General features: G+C 35.0%; 1 protein-coding gene across 1 annotated transcript in view; it reads left to right on the top strand.

Annotated features, from left to right (window-relative positions):
• The window catches only part of MAN2A1 (mannosidase alpha class 2A member 1), a 138,726-nt gene that overhangs the window by 42,903 nt on the left and 77,216 nt on the right, over positions 1-18,607 (top strand). Inside the window, exons 8-10 of the mRNA XM_080572773.1 lie at positions 803-989; positions 8,441-8,618; positions 11,860-12,062. Coding sequence (XP_080428899.1) covers positions 803-989; positions 8,441-8,618; positions 11,860-12,062 — 568 coding nt within the window. The remainder of the gene's footprint in view (positions 1-802; positions 990-8,440; positions 8,619-11,859; positions 12,063-18,607) is intronic.

Here is an 18,607-nt window from a genome sequence, read left to right as displayed (position 1 = left end):
TTGGTATTTAGGGATTTTACCATGTGAGTAAACGTAAGGGTCACTTAAGCCTTACAGGAACTTCAGATTCTCTTTAAAATTAAATTTTGAAAGACCTTCTTGTGAGACTTGACAAAATTTGTGTAGATCTCTAGTTCTGGTGAGCTAAACTTTAGTAGATGTATTGACTAGTTGGAAAATGTAAGATTTTAGAGGTAGTCTCAGGACTGCATAGAAGTATATGCACTTCTGTGTACATGTACATAAAATCTATGTATAGGTATGTAGAATCGCACTGGTAGTTTAATGAAGTTGTGTGTTTGAGAAATTGAGATATTGCTAAAGTTGACCAATTCAGATTTTGTGCTAAAATGAGAATGACAACACCTTTTTTTGGTGGTTTTTTTCCTTTATTTTTAAAAATTCTTTTGGAGGTATGTTGCGTTTGTTTTATTTATTTATTTTTAATTTATTTTGCTGTTATTCACTTGAAGTATAAAAGATGATTTTTATTCATCTCTAAAATTCTGGAAATAACAAGATTTATCTGTTTGGAAAAAAAATAACTTTTCATATCTTTCTAAAGCTGCTAGTGCTTGATTAGGATTCTGATCTTTGTTGTATCTTATTATAGACTCTTTATTACGTAAAACAGAAACAGAGAAAATTTCTTCTCTACATAGACTCCAGATACGGATATTCAAAAGAAGGAATTGTCTTGGTCTGATGTTTTTAATGCAGTTCTTCATTTAAGATCATGGAAATGATTTAGTTTTGGCAAACTTGAGAGCTCATAGTAAAAGTGTGCTTGTTTTAATTCCAGATTTGGGATCCAGTACAGATATCCTTTGTCATATGATGCCTTTCTATAGCTATGATGTTCCTCATACTTGTGGTCCAGATCCAAAAATCTGCTGCCAGTTTGATTTCAAACGTCTTCCTGGAGGAAGAGTAAGCTGTCCGTGGAGAGTTCCACCAGAGGCCATTCATGCTGGAAACATTCAACACAGGTACAGTTTTTACACATTGTGAAAAGGAAAAACTTAAAAAGCTGGTCAAAGATACGTATTACAGGATGTCACTTCGAATCATCTCACTTTCAAATACTTTCTTTTCCCTATTTTTATCCCTTCTGGTTCACTTTGCTTATGTTCACCTCAGAAATCCAAACAGCAAAGTTGTTGTGGTTCGTTTGTTAGTGAGTTGGTAGCACAAACCTTAAAAGAATCTGGAGTTGCATAACTTTCCTGGTTTCTTTGTTTTGTTTTTGCATAAAAGATCTTCTTTCCTACCACTTTTTTATTTTTATTTTTTTTATTTTTTTAAACTACAGATCAGAATTCTTGTCTAACTTGACACATCTGAGGATCTGTATTTGGTCAAGGCAGTACTGTCAGCATCAGTGAGCATTTTACTGCTCTGAAGTACCAGTATATTGCAAGTTAAAGTATGTAAGTGACTTTTGGGTGCAGGTGGCTTATTGTCTGCTACAGTGTCAGCTGCTGCAGTATCAGAATAATTGTAGGTGGTCATAGTTCTCAAAATTCTTTGAAACTTCCTTAAGTATGAAAAGCAGAAAAAACAACATGCATGGAGTTAATGCTTTGCATCTTTATCAAATATCTTTACTGTTCTTTATTTTACTGTGTATCCGTAGGTTTTAGCTACTTTGATGTGGGCCAAAGTCATAATTCATATGCATTTTATAATATTTAAGCTTATACTTTAGAAGATAGAAAACATTCTGTTTAGAGGGTTCTTTTCAAAGTTCCCAGGTCATTAGATGTAACATTCTGGTAGTGAGTAATAAATGAAAGCAGCATGGAAATAGAGCTTTCCTGATTTTTGGCTATAAATTTATTTAGCACTATAATTGAGATTTGTATAATCCCCCCAAATCTATATTTAGTTTTTACTAATCCACTGGCAATAGGCTTCAAGTACAAAATCCAATTGATATATAAAGATATAAAAAAAATATAAAAAGATATATAACTCGTGGTTTACTGTAATTTTTGTGAATAGATAATGATTTGTCTCCTGCCCGTGGAAGACTTCCGGGATAGCATGGTTTAGTACGCTGTAACTGCAATACAGTCAGGTATTTTCCATGGTATATCCTCACAGTAATTGACAATCTGTGGCCTAGGTTTCCTGGACTGGAAACTTTAAATGAATCTGTGTCCTGTGTCTTAAGTGTCCTGTGTCTTACATGTCGTGTTAAAAAAAGTAAAAATAAAAAAATGAAATTTAATCCAATTCAGGTTTTTCAGATACAAATATTGATTATTTTTTTTAGCACTGGTCAGAACCAAATTTTAAAGTTTTACAAAGCCACTTCTCCATTTTGAAAATAAATAAATTGAAGATGGAACAGCTAAAGGTTTTTGCAGAAAGAGATTGTATTCTATGGTCCTGTTTACTGTCTTCAGGCCTTGTATAACTAAAACCATCTGTGAATTCAAGAGCTGGAAATGTAGGCAGGTGTTTAAAATTATTGTAAATTGCTGAGTATGTTGTATTACAGACAGAGGGATGACTTAGGTTTTAGTCTTGATGCTGCAGTTTTGAAGTGAGCTGCAGTCATCAGAAATGTGATTTGTGATGATGACACATTAAAATATAACATAATTGTAATATTTTAGAGATGGAAATGATAAGAGAAAGTAATTTGAAAGTAGAAAAATGAAAGTTGAAGGTGACGAGAGCGTAGATAGAAGAATCATATCGAGATAGCTAGTGCTTATCAATAGTAAAAAAAGGCTCACATCTTTAGGTCAGTTTTAAAAAGTAAAATCTTGAATAAGTATCACAATTATTGGAGTCAAATATAAGTATATGAGCAACAGTTCTTGTTTAACAAATATTTGGAATATGTAAGCTATGAGAGTAATGTAGACAGCCTGCTTGGAATGTATTTTAATTAATTACTTAATTTGTTTATTTATTTTGTCTTAATTTATCTCTGAGTTTCCAAGATGCAACTTTTGCGTAATGATCTAAATTAGACCTTGTGTAAGAAATGATTCTTTCATCACGTCACATGGAATCAATAAAGAATTGAGGTGAACGTATAATGAAGGTATGATCAATCCACAGGTATGAAGGTATGATCATCCACAGTCATCATTGTGGATGTGGTCTACCTTGACTTCAGTAAGGCTTTTGATACCGTTTCCCACAACATTCTCCTCAAGAAACTGGCTGCTTGTGGCTTGGACTGGTGTACACTTCGTTGGGTTAAAAACTGGCTGCATAGCCGGGTCCAAAGAGTTGTGGTGAGTGGAGTCAAATCCAGTTGGAGGCTGGTCACTAGTGGAGTCCCCCAAGGCTCAGTACTGGGGCCTGTCCTCTTTAATATCTTTTGCGATGATCTGGATGAGGGGATTGAGTGCACCCTCAGTAAGTTTGCAGATGACACCAAGTTAGGTGCATGTGTTGATCTGCTCGAGGGTAGGAAGGCTCTGCAGGAAGATCTGGATAGGCTGGACCGATGGGCTGAGGCCAACTGTATGAAGTTCAACAAGGCCAAGTGCCGGGTCCTGCACCTGCGGCGCAATGACCCCAAGCAGCACTACAGGCTGGGAGATGAGTGGTTGGAAAGCTGCCTGGCAGAGAAGGACCTGGGAGTACTGGCTGATATCCGGCTGAATATGAGCCAGCAGTGTGCTCAGGTATTCAAGAAGGCCAACAGCATTCTCACTTGTATAGGAAGCAGTGTGGCCAGCAGGTCTAGGAAAGTGATTGTCCCCCTGTACTCGGCTCTGGTGAGGCCGCACCTCGAGTACTGTGTTCAGTTTTGGGCCCCTCGCTACAAGAAGGACATGGAGGGGCTCGAGAGAGTCCAGAGAAGGGCAAAGAAGCTGGTGAGGGGTCTGGAGAACAAGTCTTACGAGGAGCGGCTGAGGGAGCTGGGGTTGTTCAGCCTGGAGAAGAGGAGACTCAGGGGCAACCTTATTGCTCTTTACAGGTACCTTAAAGGAGGCTGTAGCGAGGTAGGGGTTGGTCTATTCTTCCATGTGCCTGGTGACAGGACAAGGGGGAATGGGCTAAAGTTGTGCCAGGGGAGGTTTAGGTTGGATGTTAGGAAGAACTTCTTTACTGAAAGGGTTGTTAGGCATTGGAATGGGCCGCCCAGGGAAGTGGTTGAGTCACCATCCCTGGAGGTCTTTAAGAGACGTTTAGATGTAGAGCTTAGTGATATGGTTTAGTGGAGGACTTGTTTGTGTTAGGTCAGAGGTTGGACGCAGTGATCTTGGAAGTCTCTTCCAACCTAGATGATTCTGTGATTCTGTGATCAAGTTGAAGTATACCAAGTCTCAATATGACTTCTGAAACTAAATCTTTTGCATCAGTTTTCAATAGACAACTGGAAACAGTAGATAACTTGGTGTCTAACACAGAATTGAAATAGGATGATAGATATCTAAGAAAAAAGTAAAGCTAACACATTGTTTTTGAGTTGGGCCTGGCTTATTTATGTTTGATATACTAAAAAGAACATGGGAATTTCCATTTTTTAAGCCTGGTTTCAAATAAATACATTAAAATAAAGGAAATGCTGTTTTGCTGGATAATGCTAAAAATATTTCTCATTTTAATAGACAAAGTTGGAATATTGCAGGCAACCAAAAACTTTTCTGATTGGACCTGTGTAACAAAACAAGTTTTGCAGTTCTTATGAAGAAGGGATCTGAGAAATAAAGGAGTAATTGGAAAATCTCTCTCTACATTGTAAGCTTTTCAAGGCAAAGATTTGTAGCACACTAATCTGTCTCACATCTCTGGTTTGTTTTTTAAGACAGGAAAAATACAAGAGGTCTATTCTACGTGAATCTGAATAAAGTAGTATTTGATATACTTTTCATTAATTCAGAGGCGAGGTTTAGGTCACTGACCTTTTATAATGCTAGAGTTGCAATTAAATTGGTAAAACAGATCTTGAATATTCAGGTAGGATAGCTTTTAATTTCAATACTGTTATGGCTAAACATATGTACTGAAGAAATATTCAATTGAAAACTTAATACTAGTATCTGTTGGATTTATAATTGACCTGCAACTTTAATTGTGATTTGATAGGAAGGAATGAAACAGCAGCCTATTTGAAAGTCTGTACTTGTGTAATTAACTTCAGAACAGTGTAGGTTATAAAGATTGTTGTTGCATATGACCAGTCTTTCAGCTGCATCTTTATGTTGAATTCTGAAGTTCTATCTTTTCAGCAAACAACTTGTATCTGTGTTGTAAGATTGGTTACACCAGGAAGAAAACAAAACAAAACAGTTTTTTTTTTCCCTCCTTGTATAGAAATGAGTTGTTTTTGTTAGGGAAAGCATGGCTTGTTTTGGTGTATATGTCTCTTTCCCATGCATGGAAATAGGAAAAAATGTATACTGCAAGTTCTGTACTTCAGAGGAGTAGAAAATGGGCTTTCTCTCTCTTCCCGTACTGTTCAAAAAACAATTTCACCATTCAGCTTTTTTCTGTGTGTGATTGATCACACCGCTCAACATGCAACTGGCTAGTAGAATTGTACCGATGTGGCATTGGTGGTTCATGATTGCATTTGATTGCCAATTCTTGGGGTTGGCACCCTATTAGGAAGTAATTATCCTGCATTAAGATTCCTTCACAAAATCACCTAAACAGAAAATTGCAAATCATCCAAATGGTTTTGTTTTCTAGTTGAGATTACAAAGCAAGGAGTGAGGCCCTAGTGCTTAATGTGCTATATAGGCTTAAGTAGTAGTCATCATGACATTACAGTTCCTGTTGTCAAACGTGTCACCTTGGACATGCTGTTAGCTGGTGCAGAATCTCTTGTGATTCCCACAGGTGGCTGCTGTTCCTCTTCTGACAGAAGGAGGAGGTAAAGCAGCCTTTTAAATTGGTTTTGATATGTTATAAACAAATATTTGGAATTTCTGTGTTAAAAGGAAAGACTTGTGACGTGAAGAGTTTCTCATGATTTTTCAAACGTGTTAAGCATTCAGAGATAATCTGAAGGCTTCCCAAAGAAAGATGAAAATTATTCTTGATGTTGTTACTGACTTGTTCTATTAATACCATATTGATGTAAATTCAGTATTGCCAACTTAAGGCACAGTTAGGATTGCTCTGAATACTAAGAACTGCATAATGTATCTTGTCAACAATTAGTAGAATTTTTAACTTTATGAAAGCAAAATTGTTGTAAAGCAGAAGCCATTAAAATGGAGTTGCTGCTGGTATGGTATAGTTATTATTACAGGGATAGAAAAAATTTATCATGACTAATCCACTTGGTTTCTGGATTTTTATTCAGGTGTGTAGGATAAAAATATATCAGAATGCACCTTTGCCTAAGGGGAAAGAATTCATGAATCATGGTGGAAGCTCAGGTGTTTGTTTTGTTTTGTTTTTTACAGATTTTTTTTCATCTTCAGCAAATTCTGTCCGAGTGTTCCTGATGACTCTTTCATCAGAAATAATTTCTTCTAATTGAAATAAAATAATAATTTAAGAAGTTGAGAGCAACTTTTCTGTTTTATTTTTTTTTTTGTTGTTAATAATAACAACAACAATAAATTTATTATTATATTTTATTATTAAATTATTAACAATGAATAAATGTTATTAATAAATTAATATAATAAATAAACAACAAATAATTTGTAGTTGTTGTTATTAGGTATACCTGACTTGATACATCAAATTTTTCATTGGTGTTTTGCAGTGAAACTGATATGAAACTTGGTTGCACTGGATCCCACTGCTGCCCTAAAATTATCTTAAGTATTCTATATATTAAAGTAGTTTGAAGAAACTGTGAACAACACTGATGAATTTTGCAGTAGATTTGGGGGAGGTAGGGGGAAAACAACTAGAGGGGGACTTTGAGGAGAGATGCCAAAGACAAATATCCTGTTAACTATAACCTTTCTTAGAAGTCTTTTTTTTTTTTTTTCAAAGAGATTCTGAAATGAAGTATTTTTCTAACAATAGAATGTATGGAAAGTTTAGGCAGGCTTCTTATAAGGTCGAATCAAGTCTTCTGTTACACCAGTTGTTGTATGGGTTGTGTGGAGAAGACGACTTTATATTAAAATCAGCATCTTGTTGAAAGCTGTGGAAAATACTGATAAATACTTGGTAATCTGAACTATAAATTAGGCCATAGACAGAGGAGAGAGGCAGGAGGAAAGCTGCCGGTTGGGTGTATTCTAACATCAGCAGAATTGCAGATCTTCAACTGAAGATTTTGTGCTGCCTTCTTCCTCCCTCCAGTGTACATTCAGACCTTGTGTTTACTCAATACTTTTAAAATCTGATAAGCAGATGGACAGACCTTGACCTGTTGATCAAATAAATATGGGTTTCAAATATACTGAATTTGTTTTGGTTCTTGCAGAAGTGTTTATATCTTTGAGTATGAATTCAAAGTAAATGATAATGGACCACTTAGGAGACTTCTGGACAAAAAGCTTATTGGAAAATGGAGTTTGCTGCTGTTCTCTCTTTAACACTTTCTCATTTATGTCTGTTTTCTCATATATATTAGTATTTATATTATGCTTTATACTCCTTGCTAGCATTATTCCCATAACTTTATTTACAGAGGATCAACATTTGAAGATTTTGATAGGGACTGTGTTTATGGGGGAGGGAAATGGATCTTTTCAGCAACCCAGACCTCAGACTTTTAACTCTTAATACTTGTAATATTCTGCTTAATGAAAGAACTTATATTTTCCTTGCCAAAGATTGAATAGGTGCCAAAGGAGAATTTCACTGGCTTTTCTGTGTTTCGTTTTTTTGTTGTATTTTTTTGTTTGTTTGGTTTGTTTGTTTTAAGGCTCTTTTTTTTTTTTTTTTTTTTTTTTCTTCAAGGTTAAGAGGGCTTGACTGTAAGACAGGCAAGAAGTTGTCTGAAGGGGGAAGAGTAATTATTAGCAGTGGTCTTCCGCCAGATTTTGTTTTTGCAATGCTGGAGGCTGGAGTTCCTCAAAGATTAATTTATGGGTATTTTTTCTGTCAAGGACATGCAGATATGAAGCAAGGTGTCCATGGGAATTACAAGAGGGAGTGAGAAGAGCTTGCTTATTATTTTAAATAAAGTCTAGAGAGGATTAGGATTGTTATCTAAATATAAAACAGGTAAACATAAATTAAACTGAAGGTTAGTTTTGGCACAGGAACAAATTGATGAAGACTGACCTACAGTTTAAGACGGAGCTTGATAAGTTTATTGGAGGATTTAATTAGCATAATGTCTGCAGCAATAGTTGGTTGAGTGTGGTGTCCCAGTGGAGGGAATTGCATCCAGCTTTTTGTTACAAAGTGAAACAAAAAGTTTTGTATATCTTGTTTAGGGTTACAATAATGAACAATTTGATATCTAAGAATTGATTCAAATACTGAACTTTATTCTTCTGTCTTCTGAATTGCATTATGTTTTGTTTTGTTTTGTTTTTCCAAGGGCTTGGATGATTTTAGATCAATACAGAAAGAAGTCAAAGCTTTTCCGTACTAAAGTTCTGTTGGCTCCACTAGGCGATGATTTCCGCTATGCTGAGAGCTCAGAATGGGATCAGCAGTACCAGAATTATCAGAAGCTGTTTGATTATATGAATGCTCATCCTGAATTGCATGTTAAGGTAAATGCATTTTTTTTTCTGGATTGTGGAGAAAACAGTATTTATTAGTATTTTTAAATTCCTTTTTTTTTTTTTTTAATTTATTTACCTAGTATGTAATAGAAGATTAGTTTGCTTAGACAGATTTTGTTTTTAGCTTTAACACTTCCTCCCCCTCCAAAGGAAAAACTTTGCCAGTGAAATTGCCTCCTTGAAACCTATAAATAATATCCAAACTAGATTATTTTAGAAAACAGTTCTTTGGGTTTGATTTGTTTATTAGTATTCTCCCCCTGGCCCCAGGCTTCAGGCTTTGTTATTTAAAACTCACAGGGTTTGTTTTTTATTTAAAAGTTTGTTATTTAAAATTATTTGTATTATCAGAAGATAAGGAAACTTCTGTTGCTTTGCTTCTGTCCTCTTGGTTTTATGTCATCTGGTGGCAACAAACAGAAAAAGAAAACAGAGAGGCCATTGCTGGCACATGTTGTTGAATACAATAAAATTGAAGACTAACCTGACTACAAAATGAGTGAATTACGAGATGAGACAATATTTTAAATCACTATCTTTGAGTGTTAATATACATATTCATACATTCTGATGTGTAAACTGGGTATTTCGAAGACTTGTACTATAGATGCTTTCTGTGCTCTGACACCTTTTGATCATTTTTCAATGTGGGAATGAATGAGAGGTAGTGGAACATAGACTTGTTTTTTCTCGAGTATCAATTGAGAGCATTATTGCTGCTTTCATGTTTGGGCTTTTTAAATATGGTCAACTCTTTCTCACACTTTTTTTTTTTTCAGTGTGTGTGTACAGTGTTCCCCACACATACCTTCTTTTTTTCCCATGCATCTAATAATGGAGATTTGAGTAGTGCATTAGTTCTTCCTGCTGGCTTCTGGACTACGTGATACAGATGGCATGACAAATGTGAATGTTTGCTGTGCCTTAGTGGAAGGAGATAGGCCTGGAAAGTAGTCTTTGCTCATCTTGCAGTCACGAGCTTTACTAGAATGTACAGGTAGTTACTCTTCACACACTAACAACAATACTTCATTCCTACTAACCTGTGCTGTGTGAATTCTTCATTGGGACAAAAGTTGAAGGCTCTAGCTCTGTTTTTGTTCTTCAAGGACTGTGTCTGGAAGGTTCTGCTTGACCATTGACAGGTTATCTAGGAGTCTACTTCATTAGCCTTGGCTTGTCCACCTCAATTAAAGACTTGGGGATCACGTCAACCCTTGCGTCCTTGTAGAAGTAGGCACCTAGCATATCAGGCACTACAGCTTGTCTCCTTATTTGTGTATGTAGGTTTTTTTCCTTTTTATTATTATTGTTATTATTATTATTATTTTAGTTTTTAAAACAGGTGTCATTTATGCTTGGAAGTATGAGCTTAGCAGCAGAAATTTCACCTTCTGCTGCAGTTTCGTTAGTGGAGTTTGATTTCACAGGCAATTAAGAGGTCAAAGTCAACTTTCTAAGAACTTTGATTATGTAAAGGTTCTATGTAAAGAGTTCACAGTTCTTCCTTAAGAACTTTGTTGTCTAGGATATTACTGCTTAAACAAAGGACTGTCTACTCTGCCTCTCTAATCTTATTTACCCTTTCAGTCAAATTTGAGATATTTATGTAGTGGATATGTCTGTAGCATTGAGATCCTCATGCTACCAGCTATTTTATGGTCCTAAGATTATGTGCTGGATAATATTCAGTAGTAATACGTACAATACAAATACCATAGTAATAGTAAGAAAACTATTTTGCTTTTCAGGTGGTTTAACCTCTCTTACGGAGATCTATTAAACTGAGACTTTTAATATGCCAGTAAAGGACTATTCCAGGTTATTTCACCATTTTTTCACTCAGCTGACATGAATTTGAATTTTCTTCAACTTTGCTGGTTCCTCCAGTGAGGCTTCCTTTTTCTGGTGTAACCCAGAATGTAGATATGGGATTTCCCTTGGTCTGTTCATTTTTCTTCAGAACTATGTATGGGTATATGAAAGTGAGGGACAAGTTTCCTGGAAGTGACTGCTAAGGCAAGGATCACTAATACTTGGATTTCTGTGGTGATAAGTCATCTTCTATGCTTTCCCAGTGCCATTCGCACTGGGAAGTTACCATACTCTGTCCACCTTCTGTCCACCTGGATACTTGCTTCTTCTGAATGATTTTGAAAAGTGAATACCAAATGCTGAAATAGGACATCTTTATTTTCAGAGTAAAGTTCCTGTTATTTCAAGTCAAAGAAATTGAATTTAAAAAATTGGTCTTAAAAGCTTGTTTTTGTTATTGTAAATGGTAGCACGCTAGTTTATATGCTTGTTGTTGAAACTAAAATACATGGACGTTCCATGACTTAATGATAACTCTTCAAATTAAAACTTGTAGTTTATTTTAAGGGTGCTTGTGGTAACACGGTCTTCTGCACAGTGCTATTCTCACTTTGCTAATTGTTTTTCCACTCCCAAAATCCAGCTTGCCTTCCTTAGGTGCTTTGACAATATCTCTTAATGCTGGCAACATTGACATCACTTCATTCTGCTCCCTTTTTTCAATTTTTGTGCTCCTTAAGTTTGAGGGTACAGTCTTTTGAAGTACCCTGTAAAGGGCTAACGTTATTGCATTATTTTTTTCTGAACATTTTTTAAAGTGACCAGAAGATAATTAATTTTTATGTCCCTCTGTTATGTTACATATCAATGAACACCAATTTCATTGAATGTAGATTAAAAAAAAAAAAAGCTATTAAAAGGCTTATTTTTATTTTTTTTTTATATTCTGATCAGCGGTCATCATGGGTTAAACAGAGGTTGTAGATTCTGTAACACAATAGTGTTAATTTTGAAAAAGCAAGATTGAGACAACTATGTTCTTGCTGAATTACATTGTTACTTATTTAGTCCAGACCTCTACTTATGTAATACTGAGCTATTACTTTGCACATGTATTAGACTTACTCATAAGACACAAAAGGATGCTTCTGCTCCTCGTTAACGTTTAGGTTGTATTTTAGATATTGATGCGTATTTAAAAAGCAAAAACGAAAAAAAAATCAGGCCACTTGGAGTGGAAATTCATGAAGAACTTCTGGAAGAACTATTTCCTTTGTCTGAAAACTGTGCAGGGAAACTGCATTTCTGTTGTAATTCTGCTTGAAGACTGGCATATTCCTAGAATATGAAAGCAAGGACGCTAATTCTCTTCTGATGTCTTAACTATGTCATAGTAATTTTGATTTTCTTTCAGGCCCAGTTTGGAACTTTATCAGATTACTTTGAAGCTCTGCGCAAAGAAAGCAATATGGGTGAAAAGAGCAGCAGTTCATTTTTCCCTGTTTTAAGTGGAGACTTCTTCACCTATGCAGACAGAGATCATCATTACTGGAGTGGATACTTTACATCACGACCCTTCTATAAACGACTGGATAGAGTCATAGAATCCTATTTACGGTAAATACTACTATCCAGCAAATGGGTAACATATGTCTTAACACATGGGAGAGATGAATATATGAAAAAATATATTGGAAAGATGGAAACTTAATTTGGTATGTGTATTTTAAGTTTACTTACAATAAAGGTAGTCTAATAGCCTCCAACTTCAGGTCTCTAGTTACGAAGATTAGCAAAGTACCTAAAATTGTAATAAATTCACAGAAATACAGTAATATTTTTCCATTCAAACAAATAAGCTGTTCTAATGTAATTCAAGTTACCAGCAAGTCCTGAGTCCATGAAAAATAGCAGGTAGCATGTGTTTTATTTCTCTGTGTTGGATTTGGATAACTGTCAGATCAGTCTTTTTTCTTAGAGTTCTGCAAGGGTCAGAGGCGGTTTAGAAGTAGCCAGGAACACTGTGTGACCTCGGGCTGTGAGGACTGACCTGCTGAAAAGTGTTTGCGTCTTTTTTTAAGAAAAAAAATTATTGCTGAATTTTGGTAACAGAGTAATTAAACGGTTCTCCTTTGCAGCAGCGGTAGATAGGATACATTGCAGAAAGACTCAGTTGTATTTTAAGGCTCCAGAAAGATATTTTGGACAGGTGCATGGGATGATGTGAACTTTGGAATTCTCACCTGTTCCCAAACTTGGAAATTCTGTTTCCAAAAGATTACTGTTCGAAGGATGCTTTCTCAAAGGATATATTTTGTCTTTTGGAAGGACCTTTTGGAATATAGGTCCTGCCTGTATCGGAGTGCTGCTTCTATTTTCAGTTCAGACCCTTTTGGGCTGGGGAAAAACTGCACAATGCTGAGCTGTCCTTAAAAAAAAAAAAAAAAAAAGTATTTCTGAGCGCTACAACTTTTTGTATTGTGGTGTCTGCTGTGGTGGTGGTGGAGGGAGTAGGAGAGGGGTAGTACATAGCATTTCAGAAAAAGAAAAGATATTCAGAAGAGAGACTGTGTATCAAGCAGAGGGTTTTTTTCCTCCTTCCAAAGAATCAAGTCTTTGGCAGCGGAGGCTGTGGAAACTTGGAATGCAGCTTTTCCATGATCTGTAATGTCTGTTTTTCTTGTAATTAAAGTGGCTTTTTTTAGTCTTCTCTCTGAACTCATAAGATTACAGAGTAAGTGACCTGAGGGAAATCAAGAAAATCAGTTAAGAAGAAATGGAAACAATGGGAAGACTAAGAAATATATAAATGAGGGGCTGAGACTAAAAAAGATGTTTAGGAAGAGATGATGTAACAAAACTTTGAATGTATTGCAGTGAGTAGTAAGGAGAAAAGAAGCTTCACAAGTTTCAAAGCAGGGAGGAAGGAACCCAAAGAGAGCCTGCAAAAAGAAGAAAAACAAGACCAAAGTTGTGAGGAATGACAAAAACCAAGAAGTTCCCTTCAGCAGGAGAATGTAAAAATACTGTAGTAAAGATAGAGAAATGACTTCTGTAGTGTTTTGGTTTTGGAAAATGATCGGTGCATATGCATAAAGCTTATTAAAATGATGCTGTGTTTTTGTGTTTCATATTGTCTTGATGATGAAATGTTTTCAGTGTTGGCTTAGTATTTTCTTCTTATTGCCTGTGTTATCTAGCGTGGCTTGCCTGCTCACCAGTTGGTCTGAATGTTGCTCTTCTTGATGTGTGAGCCTTTCATTCTGTACATGCTGCTTTTTTGAATATCTTGCATGCATATTTTTTTTGCTTGTTTTTAAATCTCATTGAAAAGATATCTTTTTATCTGTCACAAATCTGAATCAATGTTGCTGAAATCTAAGGAATGGTATCTGGACTTGGAGTCAAAACAATTTTAGTAGGATATAGTGTGCTTGCAAAGAGTGTGCACTCTATAACTAGATTTATTTTTATGCTTTGTCTTGGATTTTTTAACCTTTATATTTGTACAGGTGATACAAGAATGTTTTGCAGTCTTAGTTTTATTGTAACATTATTGCTATATTTTATTTAATAAATATGAGAGGCAGATTGAAATGGAGATACTTGGTTGAGGTCTCAAAAACAGTAGTGTTTTTTAGCAGAATGGGATGATCAGGGATAGCAGAGGTCTTCAAACATTTTTCATCCTGTCAATAAAAAAACTTGTGACCAGGCACCCCCAATATAGGTTTGTTCATTAATAATTACAGAATAATTGAGTTGGAAGGAACCTAAAAATATCAATTCCAATTGTCTGTCTGCTTCACGGCTAACCAAAAGTTAAGAGTTTATTACTGAGGTCAATATTGACATGCCTCTCGAACACTGACAGGCATAGGGCATCAAACGCCTTTCCAGGAAGCCTGTTCCAGTGTTTGACCACCCTCACAGTAAAGACATTTTTCCTTAATGTCCAGTCTGAACCTCTCTTTGTGTAGCTTTGTGCTCTTCCCATTGTGTCCTTTCAGTAGGGAGCTGAGACAGGCACCTCCCTCTCCCCTTCCCCTCCTCAGGAAGTTGCAGAGAGCCATGAGGTCGCCTCTTGGCCTCCTTTTCTCCAGACCAGACAACCCAAGTGTCCTCATCCTCTCCTTCCTGCCCTTGTACCAGCTTTGTTGCCCTCTTCTGGATGATTTCAAGTACCTTAACATCCTTTTTATACTGTGGAACCCGGAGATGCACACAATATAATGCACCTCACAATGTGGTTTGCCACATATATATATATATTTGCCACATATATATATTATGTGCTCTATAGAACATGCACTAAAATAAAAATTAAGGATGAGATAGAGAGGAAATAAATGCTATTTTAAAGTAGTATTTTATTAACAATTTATTAATATTAAATTATCTATAATCAAGTAAGATATTTATTAATGGTAGAAAATATTCTTGCATCCCAGTGGATCATTTTGCACATCCTTTGAGGTGCATGCACCCCACTTCAGAGACTATTGACAACTGGTTTAAAGTTTGATCTTAAAATGTATAAAACGAAAAGCTCTTCTTGGTCCCTTTTTAAAATTACTGTTTTTCTGTCCCCAGTTATATCTGTTCAGGAAAAAATACAAGTTTGTATTGAGGTCTGCAAAATTCAAATATTGCCAACAACATAGCAAAATTGCAGTTTGATACAGCTCTTAATGGGAATTTGTATCTTACTGTGAACTTATTTTTTGCAAGATTAGTTTTTAAATGCGAGTTCAGAGTTGGATAAACATATCTTCGTATGTTGCCACATGTTTGCAGCCAAATTCTCAGCAAATAACAAAAGTTGTTGTTATTAATAATTTTACTATTTGACAGGTGTTTTGAAAGCAGCTGTGAATCGGATTAAATCTCCGTGGATAGCTATTACAAGTGTCATAGAAAGGCAAATTAATTTTTTGTTTTGTCAGTGTTCATGTTTTACTCAATCCCAATATAAAGTAAATAATAATAGTAATCTTTCTTTAGTGAGTGATCTGAAATATTTATATGCTCCAGGACTTTCCTTTTTGTGTTTAATTCTTAATTGCTTACCTCCATGGTTGCATTTCTGGATCCACAAAAGCTTGGTGTTGTAGTATTTTATGTCAACTAATGATATTTTCATACTCTGTTAGTACTTTAAATGAAGTTAAGGCAATTCCCATAAGGTGAAGCTTAATTTTATTATCTCCAGAGGCAGGGCAATATAGATATATGCCAGTGTGCTTTTCTTGTAGTGATCTTACCAGCCACTGTTATTTTTCTTTCTATAGTACTATGAGTTTATCAGTCACTATAGGACTCACATTATAGTCCCTTTTACGTTCTGACCCTGCCTGGAAACAGTGTTTTGTTCTATGAGTAATGATTCTTTGAAATCTGACTAAATTATGAAGGGGGAGTTGTATTTCATAAGGAAGGCTTTACAGCAAGGATTAACTAGTTTATTACTGGAACCTGTGGTCAAAAGCTGTTGAGTTTACAAGATGTTTGTTAGTTCACCTGTTATTACTAGATAAATTGAAGAGGGTGAAGAAAACTAAACATGGTGTGAACTTGAACTTTTGCACTGGACAGTGTAAGACCTTTGCTGACCTGTTCTTTTTTGTATGTGAAGAAAAAAGATTGATATTTTATTTGTGGCTAAATATCTGTAGGACTGGCAATTTTTTGAGAGAAATAATTGCTTGGTGAGGCCGTCTTTGAAAAGAGCTTAAAAATGTTACTCAGATTGGATGGTATCAGTTTCAATACTTACCTTAATTTCATTCTACTGTAAAAAAAAGTCAACATCTGTAAGACATGTTCCAGATTTTATTGTTTTGTGAGAACTAAAGACTTGAGATTCTGACCTCATTTTCTTCTCCCATCTGTACTTTTCACATTGTTACTTTGGGTTTTGCAGAGTAGTTTTAAACTGCAGCTTTAATATTCATTATGCTCAGCAGAGCTTGTTTAAAAAATACGCTGCTAACCTTGCTCAACATTTCATAGTGCTCTGTAGTATGCCACACAATTGAATTTCTAGAATGGGTGCTGAAATGAACAGGTGGCTGATTGCTAAAGTGTGCTATATTAAGACTTTCACTCTGATTTCTTTTTTTATATGCTGGATGTAGTTTTCTGTAAAATTCAAATTTTAGCAAAATTTAAAACAATTCAACTTTTAAAATTGGAAATATTGAACATGTACAGATTGTAAAATATGTTGAAGCTAGTAATTTACATAAATGTCTAATAGCACATTGTGTTTACTGAAAATTTAGGAAATCAAAATAAAAAATGTATTACCTATTCTATGAATTTTAATATTCAGGTGGCATAACACAGGTGAAATTGTGACCTTGAATTAAATACTTCATTTTTGTATTAGAGCTGTGAAAATATCTATGAAAATTCAGTTCTGACAGATGGAATAAACCTATTTGGGTATTTGACAATTTAGCTCAAGTGAAATAACTGCTTAGATTTGAAATATATTATATGGCCTAATAATGTATAAACCAAGAAGAAAACATGTAACATCTAATTTTAAGTGTATTTTATATAAAATACGTATCTTTTTTTGTGTGTGTATGTGCTAAAAGAAAACCCTGTTAAAACCTTTTCTGAAAATCTAATCAGAATGTTTGAGATGTTAATTTGAAATGTTAGAAGCGTTATGCTTACTTTCTGTACAAAACCAAGGTTGTTAGAACAACTTACAGTAAAAGAGGGCATTTGTAAGGCTAACAGTGATTGGTAAGTGGCAGCTCTTTGTTCAAAACAAACCCTTACAAATACTGTACCAAGCATCACCAAAACGTGATTTTCTTAGATCCACTTTATTTTTTGGTTACTTCACTGACATTATGAATAATAAAAAAGCTAACGAGACAGATGTAATTATCATAAGAATCTTTGATCTTCACTGAAAACATGGCCTTGTTTAATACTGATATTGGAGAAGACAAGATGCGTGGAAAACAGGACAGATAATGTCCTCATACTCTAAATTTCCAATTTCCTGTTTTTGGTGGTGGTAGTTCTTTTTTTTATTTTATTTTTTATTTTTTTTTATTTTATTTTCTTGCTTTCATTCACTGTGAGCCAAGAATTTAATTTTATTTTAGCTTTATCAAATTTTCTCAAACTTTTTGGATATTATACTTACTTTATTCTCATCTTTGTGTTTTTCATTAGTTATGTTGCAGAAAATTTCATGTGAATGGCTTTCAAGTTTATTTGTGGTGTTTACAACTTTGTCTTTACACTGTTAAAATGTTCATTCATGTAAGAGTGTCAGTTAACTTCAATATCTGAAAAAGTTACTAGATTTCTATGTGAATCTCTGGAAGAAAACTAAACCCTATTTCTTTTGAATTAAATCTAAGCATGTTACTAATATTATACCTGGAAAGGCTTTAATCCTTCAATAGCATCTGTGAATGACATTTAAGAACAAGATGTGTAAATGAGTTCTTGCCAGTTTAATATGTCTTTCTGAAAAGTTTGCTGTCAGAGGCCTGGAGAAGCTTCAAATACACCATAACAGCTGAGTAAAGAGCAGAATTTGAGTTTTTGTCTTTTTTTATTTATTTTTTCTTTAAAATCGTAAGAAATATATTCTGATCATATTTCGTTAATAAGCCTTTTCCTCCAAGCTTTTTGGTTAAATTTCCATTTTGAGCTCTCTTCCGTCTGTCTGTATAGCGTGAGTATGTTTGTGCACGTAGAGGAATGAAACAGGAACGGAAGATATCTATCTATATAGATGTAGAAGAACAGATAGCTATCTCCCATTCCAGGTTCAGTCTTCATTTGCCACGGGTGGAAAATTTTAGGTTCTTTAGGAGTACCAGGATTAAAAAGTACTCCACTGCTACTCAATATCTAGGAAATTGTGGTGCAGTATACAACCTCAGGACCTCTATGATGACTGCCTACGAAGATACTTTGTTTCTTTTTTTTTCTCCTGTTTTGAAAGGTTTTGGCTTTGTGCATTAGGGAAAGTGCATGAACGTTTAAGAATTGTATTATGGAGATTGTTATTGTTACTTATTTGAGACAGATTGATTATTTTAATATTAAGGCAGAGATAGATTGAAATAGTTTGTGAAGGGTGGTGATGGCAGTGCCCAGCACTTTGTTTAATGTACTAACGA

Source organism: Anser brachyrhynchus (assembly GCF_964034855.1).
Source record: "Anser brachyrhynchus genome assembly, chromosome: Z".
Classification (NCBI taxonomy): Eukaryota; Metazoa; Chordata; class Aves; order Anseriformes; family Anatidae; genus Anser; species Anser brachyrhynchus.
This window is presented reverse-complemented; position numbering and strand designations above follow the sequence as displayed.